Source organism: Microcaecilia unicolor, chromosome 8 (genome assembly GCF_901765095.1).
Source record: "Microcaecilia unicolor chromosome 8, aMicUni1.1, whole genome shotgun sequence".
NCBI classification, from domain to species: domain Eukaryota; kingdom Metazoa; phylum Chordata; class Amphibia; order Gymnophiona; family Siphonopidae; genus Microcaecilia; species Microcaecilia unicolor.
In genome coordinates, this window is record NC_044038.1 from 51,300,115 (window position 1) to 51,319,503 (window position 19,389).

At 41.9% G+C, this 19,389-nt stretch overlaps 1 protein-coding gene across 1 annotated transcript in view; it reads left to right on the top strand.

The window, feature by feature from the left end:
- Positions 1 to 19,389, top strand: part of RHOT2 (ras homolog family member T2) — a 67,561-nt gene that overhangs the window by 3,762 nt on the left and 44,410 nt on the right. The window contains exons 3-8 of the mRNA XM_030212198.1: positions 6,995 to 7,053; positions 8,807 to 8,888; positions 9,188 to 9,231; positions 15,115 to 15,168; positions 15,960 to 16,012; positions 17,494 to 17,602. Of these exons, the coding sequence (XP_030068058.1) occupies positions 6,995 to 7,053; positions 8,807 to 8,888; positions 9,188 to 9,231; positions 15,115 to 15,168; positions 15,960 to 16,012; positions 17,494 to 17,602 (401 nt within the window). The remainder of the gene's footprint in view (positions 1 to 6,994; positions 7,054 to 8,806; positions 8,889 to 9,187; positions 9,232 to 15,114; positions 15,169 to 15,959; positions 16,013 to 17,493; positions 17,603 to 19,389) is intronic.

Genomic DNA, 19,389 nt, shown 5'->3' on the forward strand with positions numbered 1-19,389 from the left:
TCTATCTCATGCATATTCATTCTGGCCCTTTATACCATTTTGTCCAGCGACTGCCCTGGGTATAGTAATCTAATTCAGGAACATCGTAGTTAGTCATACCCTTTATGTGTAAGAACATAAGAGCTACAGTACTGAGTCAGACCAAGGGTCCATCTAGGCCAGTATCCTGTTTCCAACAATAGCTAGTCCAAGTCACAAGTACCTTTAGAGTGCCAAAAGTAGCTTTTCCCCAGGTCTACTTTAACATCTTATGAACTTTACCTCCCAGAATTGGTCCAAACCTTTTTTTCAAACCCAGCTACATTAACTGCTTTTATCACTTGCTCTGTCAGTGAGTTCCAGAGCTTAATTATACATTGAATGAAAAAAATAATTTTCTCCCATGTTTGTTTTAAATGTCTACTATGTAACTTCATGGAGTGTCCCCTGGTTTTATCTTTTTGACATGGTAAACAGTCGGTTCCACTCCATTCGAGGATTTTACAAGCCTCAATAATATCTCCCCTCAGCTGTCTCCTCCAAGTCCACCTCCTTAATCATTTTTGTTTACCCTTTGCATTTTTTCCAGTTCCATTACATGTTTTTGAGATGTGGTGACCAAAATTGTGCACAATATTCAAAACGCAACCTCCATTTTATTCTCTCTTCTTTTCGTAATAAATGAGCAGAAGGTTTTAATGTATCATCCACGAGTATTGTGTTCAATTCTGGCCTCCGCACCTCAAAAAAGACATAGTGGAATTGGAAAAGGTGCAGAGAAGGGCGACAAAGATGATACAGGGGATGGGACAGCTTCCCTATCAGGATAGGCTGAAGAGGCTGGGGCTCTTCAGCTTGGAGAAAAGGCGGCTGAGGGGAGATATGATAGAGGTCTATAAGGTAATGAGTGGAATGGAATGGGTTGATGTGGAGCGTCTGTTTACACTTTCCAAAAATGCTAGGACAAGGGGTCATGCGATGAAGCTGCAGTGTGGTAAATTTAAAACGAATTGGAGGAAATATTTCTTCACTCAACACGTAAACTCTGGAATTCGCTACCGGAAAAGGTGGTTAAAGCGGTTAACTTAGCGGACTTCAAAAAAGGGTTGGACGGCTTCCTGGAGGAAAAAGCCATAGAATGTTATTGAATGGACGAGGGAATAATACAGTATTTTTAGGATGGGCGGGACAAATTGCTTGTTCTTTTGGCCGCTGTCGGTGACAGGGTGCTGGGCTCGATGGACCCTTGGTCTGTCCCAGCATGGTGATGCTTATGTACTTATGTACTTACCCCTACAACCTTTTCCTTGGTGGTGACACCTACTGTGGAAACTTAGCATCATGTAGCTATAATTTGGGCTATTCTATCCAATGTGCATCATTTTGCACTTTTCCACATTAAATTTTATCTGCCATCAACTTCTGGTTAAGCCATGCTCTTGAGCAGTTGCTGATTGGATCTGCTCGTCTCCCCGCTCTGCTGATGTCTTAATTTGTTGTGGTTTACCTGCTTTAAAATCGGCTTTGTGCTGCTCCTCTTGTCCAGCTGATTGTTCACCGTAGCTTAGCCTGGTTTGGGAGTTTCATGCACTTTCTCATGGCCACAAGAATGGTGCGGAAAGATCAGGAGCGCACCAAACTGAGAGAAGCTAAGATGGGGTGTTTTTGTGCCCCTCCCCCCCCCCCCCCCCCAATAGCCAGTCGGTCAGTTCAGAATGGACAGCCGAGATTTTCGCTGAGGTCTGTTTAACAGTGGAAGCAGTGATAGACCACAAGTTGCAGCAATTTTTCGATAAAATAAACTCAGCACATGAGAAACTTGTTGGTGTGGGGCTTTAACTGGACAGTACTCAGCAGCAGGTTAGTGCCATCGACGGCAAGATGGCAACTGTGGAAAATAAGCAGAGTTGCAATGAAAAGCAGACCGAGGCACTTTTGCAAAAAGCGGATGACTTCGAGAACAGAGCTTGGAGAAACAATATCCAGTTGGTTGAGTTGCCAGAGAGAATCCTGGATGGAAAACGTATAGGATTTTTAGAATCCTGGTTTCCTGCAAGATCATATTTCTCTGTCTTTGGCTGCTTATGTTGAGCAGGTATACATGAATGGTGCTTTCCCACCGTGTAGGAATCCGTCTCTACTAGACTCCTATAGACCTATTTCTCTTATTTTGAGTTAAAATTGATTGCTAAAATATTGGCTACTAGGCTGGCCACTTTCTTACCCAGTGTAATTCATACTGACCAGGTGGGTTTTGTACAAGGTTGGCAGGCAGTGTGGTATGTTTGCCGACTTATGTCTGCTATGGGACGTAGTGCTTCCCACACAATTCCTGCCCTTTTAGTTAGTCTAGATGCTCAAAAAGCATTTGATTGTGTAAATTGGGATTTTTTGTTTTACTTAATATGGTTTGGGGGGTTATTATGTGGATATGATAAAACATTTTATATACCAATCTCTTATCAGCAGTTGTGGTTAATGGTCACATATCTGAGTTTTTTCCTTTGGGATGGGGTACGAGACTGGGGTGCTCACTGTCCCCTCGATTGTTTATTTTTTTCTTTTGGAGCCGTTGTTTATTGCATTGCAGGAAGCTGCCTTGACTCAGGGTTTGAAAATTGGGAGTGAGGAGGTATGTTGTTTCGGCCTTTATTGATGATCTGCTGTTACTCTTAACCAGTCCAAAGGAGTCATTGTTGAATGTTTTATCATTAATACAACAGAAAGCCAAAGAGTAGGGGTGGACCAAGAAATCTTCACAGCCAAATGTAACGCAAATAAAGTTTATTCAGCACCAAACATGTAGCAGACCTGATATGGGGGCTGTGTTTCGACGGGACTAGCCCGTCTGCTTCCGGTCATATACTATGATCAGTGGCGTAGCCAGACCTGAGATTTTGGGTGGGCCCAGAGCTAATATGGGTGGGCACGCACTGTCTATATAAGTATTTTTATTTATTTTATTTTTGTTACATTTGTGCCCTGCGCTTTTCCACTCATGGCAGGCTCAATGCGGCTTACATAATAATATGGAATACAGAATATTGAAAGAGAAAATATAGGTTAATCATATTAGAATAATAGAAGAGATAGGTAGGTAGAGATGGGAAGAGGGAAGGGAGTAGGAGAGGTATGAGCAAGGGGTATATAATTTTTTTTTTTAAATCATGCAAAATCCTTCTGATTAGAGACACAGAAGCCGGCTCACCTTGCGGAAGAGGGCTGTAAGCCTCTCCCTAGTGTTGTAATACGGAGAGTTGACCCAGATGACACGAACCAGGCTCAGTATGTGGGGCAATTTGCTGGCAATTGCCTTAGCTTTTAGTGTGGCTAGCTCCTCAGGGCCCTTTCAGGATGGAAAAGAAGGTGAGGTTGGACAGAGCCTGTATGGACCCATCCTGTATTTGATTTGACAGCTTTTTGAAGGGAGCAGCATAGGAAGACTTGGAGAGCTGCAGTAGGGATTCAATCTGCTTTACTCCATCCTTGTCCAGCTGCCTGCTGAGCCCTGACAGGTCACTGCAGCGATCCCTCCAGAACTCAATCTCCTCTAAGGGTCCGGAGCTCTCTCCTGTCTCCACAGTTTCCTGTGCGCTCAGAACCTCTTTAATCTGACGTGTCCAGTGCACCATGGCAGTTTCCAGACGCTGCACCAACTCCTTGTCCTTCACTCCCAAAGTTGCAGCGACGAACGGGCGGGCAGGCAGCGGTAGTAAAAGCAACAAGGAGGCAGGTTCGACTCCGTCCTTCCCTTCCCTGCCCTCTCAGCGTCCCGCCTGTCCGAAAGGAAATGACGTCAGAGGAAGGCGGGACGCAGAGGGCAGGGAAGCGAAGGACGGAGTAGAACCTGCCTCCTTGTTGCTTTTACTACCGCAGCACTGCCCGTCCGTTCGTTGCTGCGACTTCGGGTAAAAGTCGCCGTTCCAGTCGTCGTGATTTGGGTGGGCCTGGGCCCATCCAGGTCCACCCGTAGCTACGCCCCTGACTATGATATAAAAACAAATATACAGATAATTAAAAATATATATGATTTAAAACAAATAAGCATGAATAAAAAACATATAAAGATGTCATGACAATAAAATACAAAGGAATTAAAAAAAAACCATGATAATTAAATATAATAAAATACAGTACAAGTTGATTAACTAGTATCCAAGTAAGAACATAAATACATTAATACAACACCATGGACAAGTTTCTGGATTGTGCTTAAATTTAGATAAATCGGAAACTATGCTTCTTGGAGGTTATAGCTACAAGGACTGGATTGAGACCATCCCACTTCACTTCTGTGGCGGGTGCCTATTCTGAAAATGTCACTGTTTTGCTGAAAACGTCTATAGACTCCTTTACCAATAAGCTTGAAAGGTCGAATAGCACTGTTCCCCAAGTGGTTATATGTGCTGCAGACTTTCCAATGTATTTAACCAACAAAGATTACAGTCAGTTTTGTAAAATACTATGGAAATTTCAAGGGCCTTGGGATTATGATGCTTTGCCCTCCACCTGGAATGCAGAACTTTCACCTTTCCATCAAGGGACAAAGCTAAGCCCAAATGTAATTGACAATAACCATATTACTATAGTAGGTATTGACTCTTCCAAGCTGTCACTCAGATAAGAGTTCTGGCTGTCAGATCGTCTACCTAGAGGTGGCTTTACCTCTGCTTTTGGAGGTTCTATAAATGTAACTCTTACGTTGAGTTTGCAACTTTGAAAATCTGAGGAAAAGGTGAAATACAAATGCAAGTTACTGTTGCTGCTTTTCTTCACCATTACCTTCCCTATATGCTAAACATTTCTTCACCCTCTCATTTCACCAGTGACTCGGGAATCATTCTGAACTATGTCATAGATCTGTTTTGCAGATGTTTATCTATGCAGTTCACCTTCAGTGCATCCAGATCACAAGGGGGCATTTCGGGGTCGAGTTTAGGGGGTTCCTAATACTTGGATGTTTTATAGCCATAATGAAACAAAACAAAAACGTCTAGGGCTAAAACTTCAATGTTTTGATCTAGACCTGTTTTTAGAACAAATAAGGCACAAAAAGGTGCCCTAAATGACCACTGGAGGGAATCACCCCCCCCCCCCCTCAAAGATGTGAATAAAAATATTACATACCAGCCTCTATGACAGCTTCAGATATTAAAGCCATTTCTATTACACAGCAGTGCCCCCTGGGGTGCCCCATTGCTCTCCTGGGATGTCTGTGTGGCCAGTCTAGTAAGAATGCTGGCTCCTCCTACATCCCAATGTCTTGATTGTGTGCATTTTGCACTTGGATTTTTTTTTCTGAAAATGGACCAAAAAGATAAATGCACAGAGCACAAAAACATCTTGGCATGTGGCCATTTTTGAAAAAAGATAGACGTTTTGCTGTTTCGAAAATGACTATATTTCCTATTCGGATTTGTGATGTTTAGCGTGAAACGTCCAAAGTCTGACTTAGACGTTGTGAAGAAACAGTGTTTTGGGTCTGTAAAATGTATTGGATATTTTCCTGCCTTGATTATGTCCTGAAGTGTATTTCTCCTATTTGGCCAGCAGGTGGTGTTTCTTTGCTCTAAAGCTATTACAGGGAACTGAATGTTCTTTTCCTTTAACACAAACAGGAAGCATACAGCAATATACTTTTAAATCTTGTTGACTGGGCTCTGATTGGCCCAGGAGCTCACATTCTTTAGAGTGGTGGCTTTTGCTCAGTTTCAGCCCAGGAGAAGAAAGAGAGAAAGCTCTTTGCTGAAACCCTGTAAAAAAACAGTTATATTTGATAACTGGTGAACAGCTATATGCCCTGATCTCCCCAGGTACTTTCTAGGAAGTAAGCAAACATTTAGTGTTATAATTGATCCATATTTCAGTTGCCTGTTATTGTTTGCTAATTGCACTATTTTGTTCCACTGTTCGATTTTTAAAAGACAATAAACAATGTTTAGCCTCTCTGGACTGATAAAGAATCCTGGTGGTTTGTGTGTTGGGTCTGTGAATGCTTTCTGGGAACTGTGAAACCACTGGGAGTGTGACCCCAGTAACCTAGAAATCCCTGGGGATAATTTGAGAGTGGGAGACTCGCCCAGAGGCAGTTGTGACCCAATTGGTGAGAGGAGGGTGCTAGTGTAGAGCACAAGCAGCGGGTGCAGACAGACCTGAGCTGTGCTGGGGATAGACCTTCTAAGTGACCACAGGGTTACCCCAGGTGGGTGACTAGGCATTTCGTGACAGATGTCATATCGAAAATGCCCCTCAAAGGGTCTTGCTGATTACAAAAAAGAAATAAAGCAGAGTCATTTTAGCATTGTCTGTATATGTTGTGTCTTACAGGTTCCAGTTTGAAAATCATATTCATGGAAAGAGAAATCTAATGTATTTAATTTTATTTAACTTAGCAATTTTTTTATCCTCCTGTTAACCAAAAAAAGACCCTTCGAGCAAGAAACAAAAGAATAAAATCTACATTTTTGGCACTTTTGCTGTATATTTTAAATGCTGCTGTTTGGGTATTTAAGAAAATCACAGACTGAGCAGGTAATTGGAGTGACAGCATTCTTGTTAATTCTTCCTTGTTCTGCTGCAAGACAAAGTTTGTTGTTCAGTAGGTGTAGGATCTTTAAAGGTAAACATCAAACGCTAGAAGTGCTTATTGCAGAAGGCTTGTGCGAGCTTGAATTCAGTTCCTAGAACTTGACTTTCATCCCAAGATACGCTGACAGCAAAGTCTGCTTCTCACACCCCTTGTCCCTAAAAGCATAGTGAAAAAAGCCTGTGGCAAACTGTTGCATGGCTGAAAGTGCACTTCACTCATGGAAGGAATAAATCTTTTTACAAGCAGTGTCTAGAGTGACAGCTGAGGGCAGGGACCCTCATCAGACTCTGGGAATAACAGATTTGATCATTCACAGCTTCCAAATGCCCAGGTAGATCAGTCTGAGTGTGCAGACTGAATCTGTTCTGATCTCTCTCTCTCTCTCTCTCTCTCTCTCTCTCTCTCTCTCTCTCTCTCTCTCTGTAGCCAAAGTTGGGAAGACCTCGTTGATCATGGCATTGGTGGGTGAAGAATTCCCTGAAGAGGTGGGTGAAAAGGCTTAACAGATCCCTCTTTCTCACTTGCTAACTCAGCACTGGGTCTTTCTGCTCTCCAGCCTTATACTGTACTAATTGTCCACCCTGAGAAATGAAACTCACTTGTGCAGAGACAGCAAGCAGCGTGAAGGGACACACTTTCTTTGTGTTGAGCAATCTGGGCACTAATAGAACATTGAGTCATCCAGAGGGAATCTATTGCTTATCCTGCACTGTGGTGGTCAGAAGGGGCCAACATTCTCTTGTACTAAGCACATGTTTTCCATCCTGATCCATAGAGACCCTCTACTAAGCATTTTGATCCAGAGACACACACTGCTGTATATAGCATGCATCCTCTACCCCAGGGGTAGGCAACTCCGGTCCTCGAGAGCCACAGGCAGGTCAGGTTTTCAGGATATCCACAATGAATATGCAGGAGATAGATTTGCAAGCACTGCCTCCATGGTATGCAAATCTATCTCCTGCATATTCATTGTGGATATCCTGAAAACCTGACCTGCCTGCGGCTGTTGAGGACCGCAGTTGCCTACCTCTGCTCTACCCTGTCCAACCCTCAACTGTGCTCATAGTTCATCTACCCTACTCTTGCTGTGCTAAGTGCGTTTCTTTCAAACCAATCCAGAGCCCTTCTTCCTGTTAAGTAGGTGTCTTGCACACTGACTTGAACACCTCTCTTTAGATGAGATGTTAATTTGGGGGGGGTCGATATTCAAAGCAATTTAACAGGTCAGAAACAGCTCCTGGCCTGTTAAATCTCCTGTTCAGGGCTAACCACTAATTTTCAGCGGCGCTTAACTGGTTGGTACTGCCGAAAATAACTGGTTAGTGCCAAACTGAAAACCGGCTATTTTGGGGGTGTTCCGAGTGCGGAGTCAGCACTTGGCCAGTAATGTGCTGATATTTAGCACTTAACCAGCCAAGTTAACTGCATAAATATGATCGCATAAAACACAGTCCTATCTTTATGTGGCAACCCATAGACAGTTGTGTTCTGAATATTGCACTTAACCGGCTATGGGTTAGCCAGCTCTGGAAATCTGGAAATTCAGTTCTGGTGCCCGGACATGGCTCAGCATTGAATATCTGGGTTTAACACCAGCAGCAGTCAGCAAAATGCTGATCGCTGTCTGCTGAACATCAGGCCCTTGGTTTCTTTACTCTCATATCTCTCATATTCCTGTTTTTTTGTATTTTTCTTTAATAACATAAGAACAGCCATACTGGGTCAGACCAATGGTCCATCTAGCCCAGTATCCTGTTTCCAATAGTAGCCAATTCAGGTCACAAGTACCTGGTTTATGGTTATAGTTTATTGTTATTTAATATACCGCCTTTCCTCTGGAGGAAAGCAAGGCGGTGTACAATAATTAAATATAGGAGGAAGAAAGAAAGAAAGAAAAGACAGCTGTCATAAGAGTGTCTTAAATATGAGGAATTTGGAAAGGGCATTCCTTTCACCAGATTGAAGTGGTATGTCCTGTAGGGCAACCAGTCTTATAGCAGACGGTGACCTATTTCTCCAAGGTTCCCCATTAGGCCGGCCTCAAATGAAGGCATGCCAAGGGAGTTAACTTGCACTGTGGACACTGTGGGCCTGATATTCAAAGCGATTTAAGTGATTATAAATTTTGATGACTTATGTAGCTTAAAGAGGATATATACCTGTTCTCTGAAATTGTTAAACTTGGTTCATAGCTTGCTTGCCTCCTCTTTGCTGAAATGTATTTGTTTTTTGCAGGTTCCCCCTCGTGCAGAAGAAATAACAATTCCTGCTGATGTCACTCCGGAGAAAGTCCCCACTCACATAGTTGATTCCTCAGGTAGGTTTTCTCTCTGCCTCATAATGTGAAGTCCGTATTGATGCCAGTATCACTGTTCTCACCCTCACTGCTGCCATTCTGGATGTGCTCAGTACCACAGGGTATAGCATCTTGCCCCCCAAGATTACCATTCTCTTGAGCTTCCCTTATCATTCATGTTGACTCTGTAACTCAGAATTGTTTAGAATTAACAGCTGTTTCTTGTCAGTGTCCTCTGCAAAACCTTAGTCTATATATGTCTATTCAGTGGCACGAAGCACTTTGCTGGTTGATGTTGCCTCTTACTTTTTCTACTGCAGAGTTGGAGCAGACAGAAGAAGAACTGCAGGAGGAGATTGCCAAAGTGAGTGATAATGATCTGTGCCTTGAAAGGAGACATTTCTCTCCCTACTTTGACTGGGAGGATGGTAGTTGCCAGGAATAAACTACTAGTAATCAAACCCTTGACACAATTCAGGCATATTCGGGACAGATACAGAAAGAGATATTAAGGGCAAGAGGGGAAGAGGTAAGGTAAAGAAATGTTATTGCTGGGGTAGGGGAGGTTCTGGGCCTTGAATTAGATATGAAATTGCATATTCCATTCCACTCAGAATCGTAGGGTTATAGGGAGTGAAAAGGGGTACGAAATGCCAAAATGTTAAAAATATAAAGAGGCAGGGGTGGGGGGGTTTGGTCAATGATTATAGTAGTTACCAGTTGGATCTTTTTGTTTGACCCGATGTGAATGCTCAGGGTGTATAGATCTGGTAACATCTGAGTCCTTTTCAGCATTTTGGTGGTGAAAGTCTGGGTTCACTTTTTTGTTGTATTTTGAGCCTTTTTGGATTAAGTGTTTGTAGGAAGATAAAGCCAGCTACAGACCAGTAGCATGACTGTGTCAAGCTTTCAGGACAGTGTGGCCTGTATGGAACAGTGCTGAGATTGTTACACTGACAGGTATCCTTGGGAGAGGTAACAGGTTGCCTAACAGTAGCAGCAAAAATACTTGGCTGCATTTTCCTGTTTCTGATCTTTATAGTTTGTCCTAAATGGGGGGGGGGGGGGGGGGGGGTTGGTTCATTTGTTTTTTGTCATGCTTATTTACTAGTTATTGTAAACCACCTTGATGTCATTTTGACAATTTGGCAGCATAACAAATGTTTGTAATAAAATAAAAGAATAAACAGTGACGGGGGCGAGGGGGGGGCGAGGGAGGAGGCCAAGATTCCCTAGGCCCGGTGCCAGCAAGGTTTTGAGGGAGGAGCAGAAGTTTCTTCCTGCCTGCTTACTAGTCTGTTTATTTCCTGCTCTTGAGTGCCAGGATCCGGATGATGGCGTTAACGTGATAACCTGGGTCCCAGCACACAGGAGCAGGAGATGGCAAACCGAGGGAGGAGCACTGGAACAGACACAGGAAGGTAAGGGGGCGGGGGAAGCACCTCGAAGGGGGGGGGTCTTGCCCCGGACCTGACTGTTTCTCTTGGCGGCCCTGACGGTGACTTCTCCAAGAGGTTAGACCAATATGGCTAACAGGAGGGAGATTTCATTTAGTACAGAGGAATAAGGGCAGTGAGACCTAGTGACCAACGTTGCCTTCTATCGGAGCAGAGTGATTGCTCATACATTTTAGGAGCTTCGCTCACAGATTTTACATGGTTGTGCACAAAAATGTTTTTCTGAGCTATGTACAGAAATGCATTGCTAATTCTGGTGCTCAAAAATTGTTGTTTTTTAAAACTTGATGCTCACACTAAAAAAACATTTGCACACACCAGGCCGCTCCTTAGTGGAAACATTACTAGTGACTAGTGCGAGAATAGTATAGACAGCGGCAGCATTTACTATGTCACTTTTTTATGGTGCTCAAAGAGTTCTTATTTGCGGAAGGACCTGTGCTTGGCTTCTCAGGACAGAGCAGGGTCTGCTGGGGTTATTTATTTCACGCTGCTGTGTGAGGCATTGGATAGGTGTGTGTGGTGAAAGCCAAAAGTGTATATGCCAATATTTATTTCACCTTATTCATTTCTATTCCATTAGTCTGAATACACTTGTTCCTAATGGATTATAGATTATTAGCATTTGCTATACCACCTAACTTTGTAGAACTTGGTGGAACTCACTCCCAGGCCCCCCCTCCCCCCCCAGGGCTGAATTATCTTACCAGAAATTTAAAACTGCTCTTCAGACTCACCTCTTTAAACAAGCATTTCCCATAACCTGATTTATTCTTTTCTCTTTCCAAAATTTTCATACTCGCTTGTCATAGCACACCTTTATATGTTTGCCCACACTCACCTTCCCTTTATATGTTTATCATAGCTCTGTAATTGAGTTTAGTTCTTATTCCTTTTGTATGTTCCTATTATTTTTATCTTGTCTTCTCTTTGTCCTGTTTTGTATTTTATTATTTCTGTTGCCTTTTTTAATAATTTGTTTAACCGCTTAGACAGATATTGATATGATTTGTGGTATATCAAAAATAAACTGAAGAAACTTGAAACTATAAGACAATAAAAATTTAAAAAAATTACAAATACAGAAATCAGAAAAGAACTCCAGTGTATTGATAGGAAAATGCAAGCAAACATTCCAGAACAGACACAGTAGCAGAGAGTACGACATCTAGTCCTTTGTAATGCCTTTCATAATGTAAGTAGTTATGATCATCACAATTTATAATACTGTTCCTACATTTCCTTGTTTTTACTGTATTCTTTACCATGTAAGATGCTTTATTTTACTATGTAAGCCGCACTGGACCTGCTGTATGTGGGAAAGAGTGGGGTACAAATGTAATAAATAAATAAATAGTATACCCAAGGAAGCACCATCCACCCACAGCCTCATGTACCAAACGCAACCACAAAAATAAAGTTTTAATTGTCCTTAAAACTCTTCAGCAGTCCTTCCGAGCATAAACATCTAGGAAGGCTATTCCACAATGCAGGAACTAAACAAAAAAATGCACACTTACGAGGAGTGTCCCGGTGCACCCTAGATGGCAATGGAACCTCTGACTGACAGTCCGCCACGGATCTCTGTATTCTGCATGGCTTATAAGGGACTACCATATCAGCAAGATAAGGTGGGAGTCTTTCATATTACGCCCTGTGTGTTAGCACAAGGAGCTTAAATCTAACTCAGTAAAATACAGATAACCATTGATAGTGTTGTTATAATGGTGTCACTGAATGTCTACCCCCACCCTCCCCAGTAGACAATTGGCACTATTTGAAGTGTCTGCAAAAGCTTCAGATTGGCCTGGATAATTACTGCATATACTATGTTACCATAATCTAGACAAGATATTAATAATGCATTATTCATGGTGCGGAAGGCACTGTCCTTAAAAAAAATATTGAGTTGATGCAGTATAAAAAATCCCTTCTTCACGATAGTGGAAATCAAACACGTAAAAGAAAGCTGATAATCAAATATCACCCCAAAATGCCTAAAATCATGCACAACCCAACAATACAGGTAGTACTGAGGGATGCTCCTGCCTACCTAATAGCCAACATGCTATAATTTTAGCCATATTTAATACCAGATGATGGCTTGTCAGCCAGTCTGAAACCGCAACCAGACAGTCCTACAGCCTTAGGGGAAGTTTTAAGTGCCAGCAACAGATCATCCACATAAGCATAAACCCTTCTCTAAAGCCTTCAATAAGTGATAATAGCAGGCTTAAAAAGATGTTTAAAATTTCTGGAGACGGGAAGGCGGTAGAATTAGAGGACATGAAATGAGGTTGAAGGGGGGCAGACTCAAGAAAAATGTCGGGAAGTATTTTTTTCACGGAGAGATTGGTGGATACTTTGAATGCCCTCCCGAGGGAAGTGGTGGAGATGAAAACGGTAACGGAATTCAAAAAAGCGTGGGATAAACATAAAGGAATCCTTTTCAGAAGAAATGGATCCTCAGAAGCTTAGCAGAGATTGGGTGGCAGCACCGGTGGTTAGGAGGCGGGGCTAGTGCTGGGCAGACTTCTGCAGTCTGTGCCCTGAAAATGGCAGATACAAATCAAGGTCAGGTATACATATTTATTTATTTGTGACATTTATATCCCACATTATCCCAAACAAGTAGCACATATTGTTGGGCAGACTTGATGGACCGTACAGGTCTTTTTCTGCCTTCACTTACTATGTTACTGTGAGTGAAGACTAAGCAGATACCTTTAGAACCCCACAGCACAGAGCTCTATCACAACATATATAATACAATAAAAACATATGCTAAAACAACAAACCCACAACACAATTTAATCAGACATTCAACATCATCACAAAAACTAAGGATTTCTGAAAGCCTGGGCAAAGAAATAGGTTTTTAACTTCTTTCAAAACTACCAGGAAGAATCCACTTGTTGGATATTTTGTAGCAAGCTGTTCCACAGCATTGGTAATATGTGTGTGCGTACTTAAAGTAAATGAGATATGGATGTTGGTTGCATAGTGCGTGTTTGCTATTCTTTTAGTAGAGTTTGGTTGCGTGCTGATGGATATGTGAAACCCGGGTATTGTGGGTTAACTCAATGAACACTTAGGTAAGGTAAAATGTATACAGTCTATTACTGTTGGGGCAATTTTGAGTAGCCCCCTCTCTTGCAAAGTATATGGGCATTTTAATTCATGTAGTTTGTAGCTGTTTTCTTAGGGAAACTAACTACCTTAGCTATAATAAAGTATGCAAATGGGGAGGGCAGTTTTCAAACATCATTTTCACTATTTACATAAGACTATTTCAAAAACTCTTTATAGGAGGACAGGTATTTTTATTTACATTTTCATGGTCACATTCTGGGGGCAGGGGAGGCAACAACAACGTGCATTGTTTTGTACTGTAAAACTTTGTATGCTATTTTCATGGGAAAACATACCCACAAAAAAGCAGGTGCAAACCTCTGTGGGTACTTTTTCCTGGACACTTTTCAAAAGGAAAGTAGACGTACTCTTTCCTTTTTAAGAATTGCTGCAAAAGCCTTAGGTAAAAGATGCACTTACCACAAGAAGACAAATTTCAGAGCTATTTACGTAGGTTAATAGGCTGTGTCAAAATTATCCACCCTTTTACACAGGCAAAGGTACGCATAGTGATCAACAATGCGTGGTACTTGTGAAGCAAAAGAAAGTGGGCTTGAGGTTAGGTCAGGGGGAGCAACAATGTATGTACTGTAGTTTTGCATTTTAAAAACTATGGATGTTATTTTTCATGGAAAAGGAACCTGCAGAAAAAACTGATACAAATCTCTTTGGGTACTTTTTCCTTGGCAGTTTTCAAAGAGAATTGGTACAAAATCCTTGCAATTGCCTGCAGAGTTTTGAAAACTGTCCCCTAAAAGTGCCTGCATACCTTACATCTGCTTTTTATCTAGGTGACAAAGGAGGTGGTGATGATAAAATAGCATTCTGTACTTTTGAAAGTGCCAAGCACATAGGCTATTTACTGCCCTGACTTAAAAATGGTCCAGGGGAATACCTAGCTAAAAGTGAGTTTGCTGCAGAAGCAGAAAATACTTTCAGTTCCACAGTGGAAGGAGATTTTCAGCCTAGATAAATAGCTTTGTAAATTGTTTTCCCCCAAAATTCCCATGTGTAGGTGTCCATTTTGGGAAAACTTGAGTTTATGTTTTAAAATTTACTTGTCTGTTAGCCTAGTAACTTATTTTTCTCCAGAATGTGGGTTGCCAAGGCGTAAAATGCCACGCGGATTCTCCGTGGTTTCCTAATGCTTCAAGAGAAGTATTTTACGGTTACAACACTTCAGATATCATGCAGCACCCTAGGACAAGGTCTTGGCAGGCAAAGACTAATCTGGCATTAGCCTCTCTCTATCGGACAGGGCTGTTCCTGGCAGACAGGATGGATTGAGACATCAGCCCTTGTCCTGGGAAACAGAGCAAGTCCTACCTAAGCCCCACTCAGGCAGACAGAGCTCATCCTGGCATCGGCTCTTTATCTTTAGCAGTGAGTTCTTGGTGGTAAGGATCGATACATTGCTTGAGTTCAGATGTGTCTGTTTACCTCTTAATGTAGATCAGAATTTGCCAAGTTGTGGGTCAGGACCCCAAATGGGGTCACGACCTGGATAGACTCTCTCTATAGGTACATCATTATTTTGCACCTCCGGGATGGGGTTGGGGGTGTCATAGCCACAAAAGTATTGACAAGCCCCGATGTAGATATTCAGATAAAACATCCAGTGTGAAAAGTCTGATCTTAACCCTTCTTGTTTCTTTCAGGCAAACGTAGTGTGTATAGTTTATGATGTGACAGATGGTGCCACGATAGAGAAGGTATGGGAATGGCTTTGAAATCTTGCTGTTCTGTTCAGCACCACAGTTGTGTCCTAGCTCAGCACTCTTTTCTTATTAGGCTGCTTGTGGAGACTTATTTGATGCCTGTCCCTTCCCAAATGCTTCACATTGAGAGGAGTGCTAAAGTCAGCTGTACCCTGGTATGGAGTGTGCTGTGCTCTTCCTAAGAAAACCAAAAAATGGCCGTGGAAATTGAACGGTAATGTCAAATGCCAAGGTTTTCCAAAGTTGTACCTTGTGGAATTGAAGACTGGTTCCATTCAGAGTTTAAACTAAGTTGTATTTTTCAAGTATGAACCTTGATTGCTAGTTTTGTTTTTAGCAGGTGTTTATCATGTTGAGAATATAATTATTAATTTTGATTTGAAGCTTTGCTGCTAGTGCTTGTAGCGATTACACTTGTCTAAGATCCTTTTTCTTCTAATTTTTTAAGTTATTTTTGTTTTCATTTTTATATAAAGGTAGATACTGTGGACTGTCTTGGCATTTGACATCAGTTTCCCATGAAGCCACTTACTGTTCTGAGCTTAACTGAGCTAATGTCTTTGAGAACGGCCAGAATATATAATGTAAGATGAGCAGAAAGATGAGTAATGAGAGCGAGGATGTCAGGAGACCAGTGATCCCATTGTGTTATTTTGCTCCCGCCTCATACAGTCCAACTTCATTCAGGATTACAAGGAGTAGAGGAGATCTCCTTAAGCTGCTGAGTTCTTAATTTCACAAATTTTGACTCTGTGACCCTTACACAATTATTTTTTGCCTTTCAGATCAGCGCAAAATGGATTCCCCTTGTGAATGGTGGTGCAGAGAAGGGTTCCAGGTGTGATGGGGAAACAGAGGCGGGCAGGAGATCAGATTGTGGTGGGTAGAAGGGCGTGGAGGCTGATGAACGAAAGAATAGGAGAAAGCTGGTTGTCTTTCAGTTCATCAGCCTGTATACACCCCACTCTCCACCCACCAAAACTACTTTATGTAGGTATAGATGCTAATGGTATAAATAACTGCAACCACACCAATCCTGTTACACAGCTCTCTACACTGAATGAGATGTTACTGTGTGGGGAGGGGCTCTAATATCAGAGCTGTACTATCAAAAGCAGCCTAAATGTAAGCTGCAAACCTGGGCTGTACATTAGATATAATCATACATAGTAACATAGTAGATGACGGCAGAAAAAGACCTGCATGGTCCATCCAGTCTGCCCAACAAGATAACTCATATTTGCTGCTTTTTGTGTATACCCTACTTTGCTTTGTACCTGTGCTCTTCAGGGCAAAGACCGTATAAGTCTGCCCAGCACTATCCCCGCCTCCAAACCACCGGCTCTGGCACAGACCATATAAGTCTGCCCAGCACTATCCTCACCTCCCAACCACCAGCCCTGCCTCCCAACCACCAGCTCTGGCACAGACCGTACAAGTCTGTCCAGCACTATCCCCGCCTCCCAACCACCAGTCCCGCTTCCCACCAGCGGCTCTGGCACAGACCGTATAAGTCTGCCCAGCACTATCCCCGCCTCCCAACCACCAGCCCCGCCTCCCGATCTTGACTAAGCTCCTGAGGATCCATTGCTTCGGCACAGGATTCCTTTATGCTTATCCCACGCATGTTTGAATTCCGTTACCGTTTTCATTTCCACCACCTCCCGCGGGAGGGCATTCCAAGCATCCACTACTCTCTCCGTGAAAAAATACTTCCTGACATTTTTCTTGAGTCTGCCCCCCTTCAATCTCATTTCATGTCCTCTCGTTCTACCATCTTCCCATCTCCGGAAAAGGTTCGTTTGCGGATTACCCACCAAAGTGAAACTGATGCTCACAGTGTCCAAATTAAACATGTAGAAACAGCTTGAAAAGTGTATGTATCAACATTTCTCCAGCATGCCATCAATGAACAAAATACACTTAATCTGAGGCAGTTCTTAAACCTTTCAGTGTTGAGTTGATGCAAGCTTCACAACTCCTCGGTCCTCAGACAAATAATGGCAGGAGAGAGCATTATATTCATATCTGGCAAAAATTCCAAAGCATTGTGTTCTTTTAAGTCAAACTAGCTACAAGTAGTGTGTCTGCCTGTTGATATTTTTGGAATCTTATACAATTATTTTGTGAACAGAACAGATACACTCTTTTGAATGTGTCCGCTTTGCTTCACCCTGCTCGATGGTGAGATACATTGTGGGAAGGTCTTGAATTATGGCTGTTTCTTGTGCCTTTACATCTTATTGTGAGAGCTATACTATAAATGTCAGTAAGCCATGAGTCATTTGTTGCAGTAACAGTTCTTCTCTACTTTCCCAGAATTCCCATCATCCTAGTAGGAAACAAGTCAGACCTGCAGTCAGGGAGTTCCATGGAAGCTATTCTACCCATCATGAACCAGTTCACCGAGATCGAAACTTGTGTAGAGGTAAGATCGTGCCCACTCTCTCTTTTCCACTCTATCCATCACCTTCTCCCTCCTCCTTCTTTTTTTTTTTTTTTTGTTACATTTGTACCCCGCGCTTTCCCACTCATGGCAGGCTCAATGCGGCAGGCAATGGAGAGTTAAGTGACTTGCCCAGAGTCACAAGGAGCTGCCTGTGCCAGGAATCGAACTCAGTTCCTCAGTTCCCCAGGACCAAAGTCCACCACCCTAACCACTAGGCCACTCCTCCATTATCACTAGGCCACTCCTCCACTGTTGCTACTATTTGAGATTCTACATGGAATGTTGCTATTCCACTAGCAGCAACATTCCATGTAGAAGTCGTCCCTTGCAGATCACCAATGTGGCCGCGCAGGCTTCTGCTTCTGTGAGTCTGACGTCCTGCACGTACGTGCAGGACGTCAGACTCACAGAAACAGAAGCCTGCGCAGCCTTCTACATGGAATGTTGTTAGTGCAATAGCAACATTCCATGTAGAATCTCCAATAGTAGCAACATTCCATGTAGAATCTTTTTGTTACATTTGTACCCTGCGCTTTCCCACTCATGGCAGGCTCAATGTGGCTTACATGGGGCAATGGAGGGTTAAGTGACTTGCCCAGAGTCACAAGGAGCTGCCTGTGCCTGAAGTGGGAATCGAACTCAGTTCCTCAGTTCCCCAGGACCAAAGTCCACCACCCTAACCACTAGGCCACTCCTCCACCAACGTTGGTTGTCTCCTTGTTTTCTTTCTTTCTCAAATCCCGTCTTTCTCACTTTCTCTCGTTACTTCTCGTTGCCTTGCTCTACACACACAATTTAATTTAATTTAATTTAATTCATTTTCTTATAGCCCACTTTATTCCATAAGGTCTAGGGCATGTTACATTTCAAAATTTCAGTTAAAATAGAATCAGTGAAGTAACATAAGAATAAAATTGAAATACCTCTAAATGAAAATAAATGAAAACATAAAATACAATTATATTAAGCAGAAACTTTTGAATTTTATTCTCCTTACCTTTCTTGTCTTTATTGAATTCTTTTCAGATTTTCCCTTTTACCAATTTGTTATATATGTGTGTAAACTGCTTAGACAGATTTTGATGGGCAGTATAGCAGATAATAAAGAAACTTGGAGAAAATTTACAGTACTATAAATCTAAATATTTTTTTAAAGGATGGTTTTAATAGAGCATCAAAATATTGCATACCAGTTTTTGTTTCACATAAGTAGGAAGGTTATTCCATTCCAAGGCAGCCCAGTAAGAAAACAGTTTATCGAACATTCTTTTCAAATGCCAAAGAAAACTGAGCAGCTGAACATAATGTTCCTTTATAGTCAGAAAATAACACCATGTGAAGTTTAATAATAGTCTTATTTTCTATATTTATTTATATCATTAAACACTGTAACTTAGAAGCCTAACTTTAATCTTTCCCTTGTCTTATTAATATTGGTTTGTTTGATAATATTGTATTGTAAACTGCCTAGACTTTTATATTGCTGATTATAATCAAATAAACAGTGATGATGAAGATATGTTCAGGAATTAATCCATTAAAAATCTTAAAAACCAAGCATAATAATTTAAAAATGACCCTTGCCTGTAATGTAACTCTTTCATATTTATGACCCTGGAAGATGAGTTTTGCAGCTGTGTTTAACAGTTGTAATCTTGTTCTAAGCTTTACTGATAGCCCAAGGTAAAGAACATTACAATAATTTAAATGAGAAAAAAGCCGGTACAAGAATTCTAAAGTGCTCATTGTTCAAACAAGATCTGAGT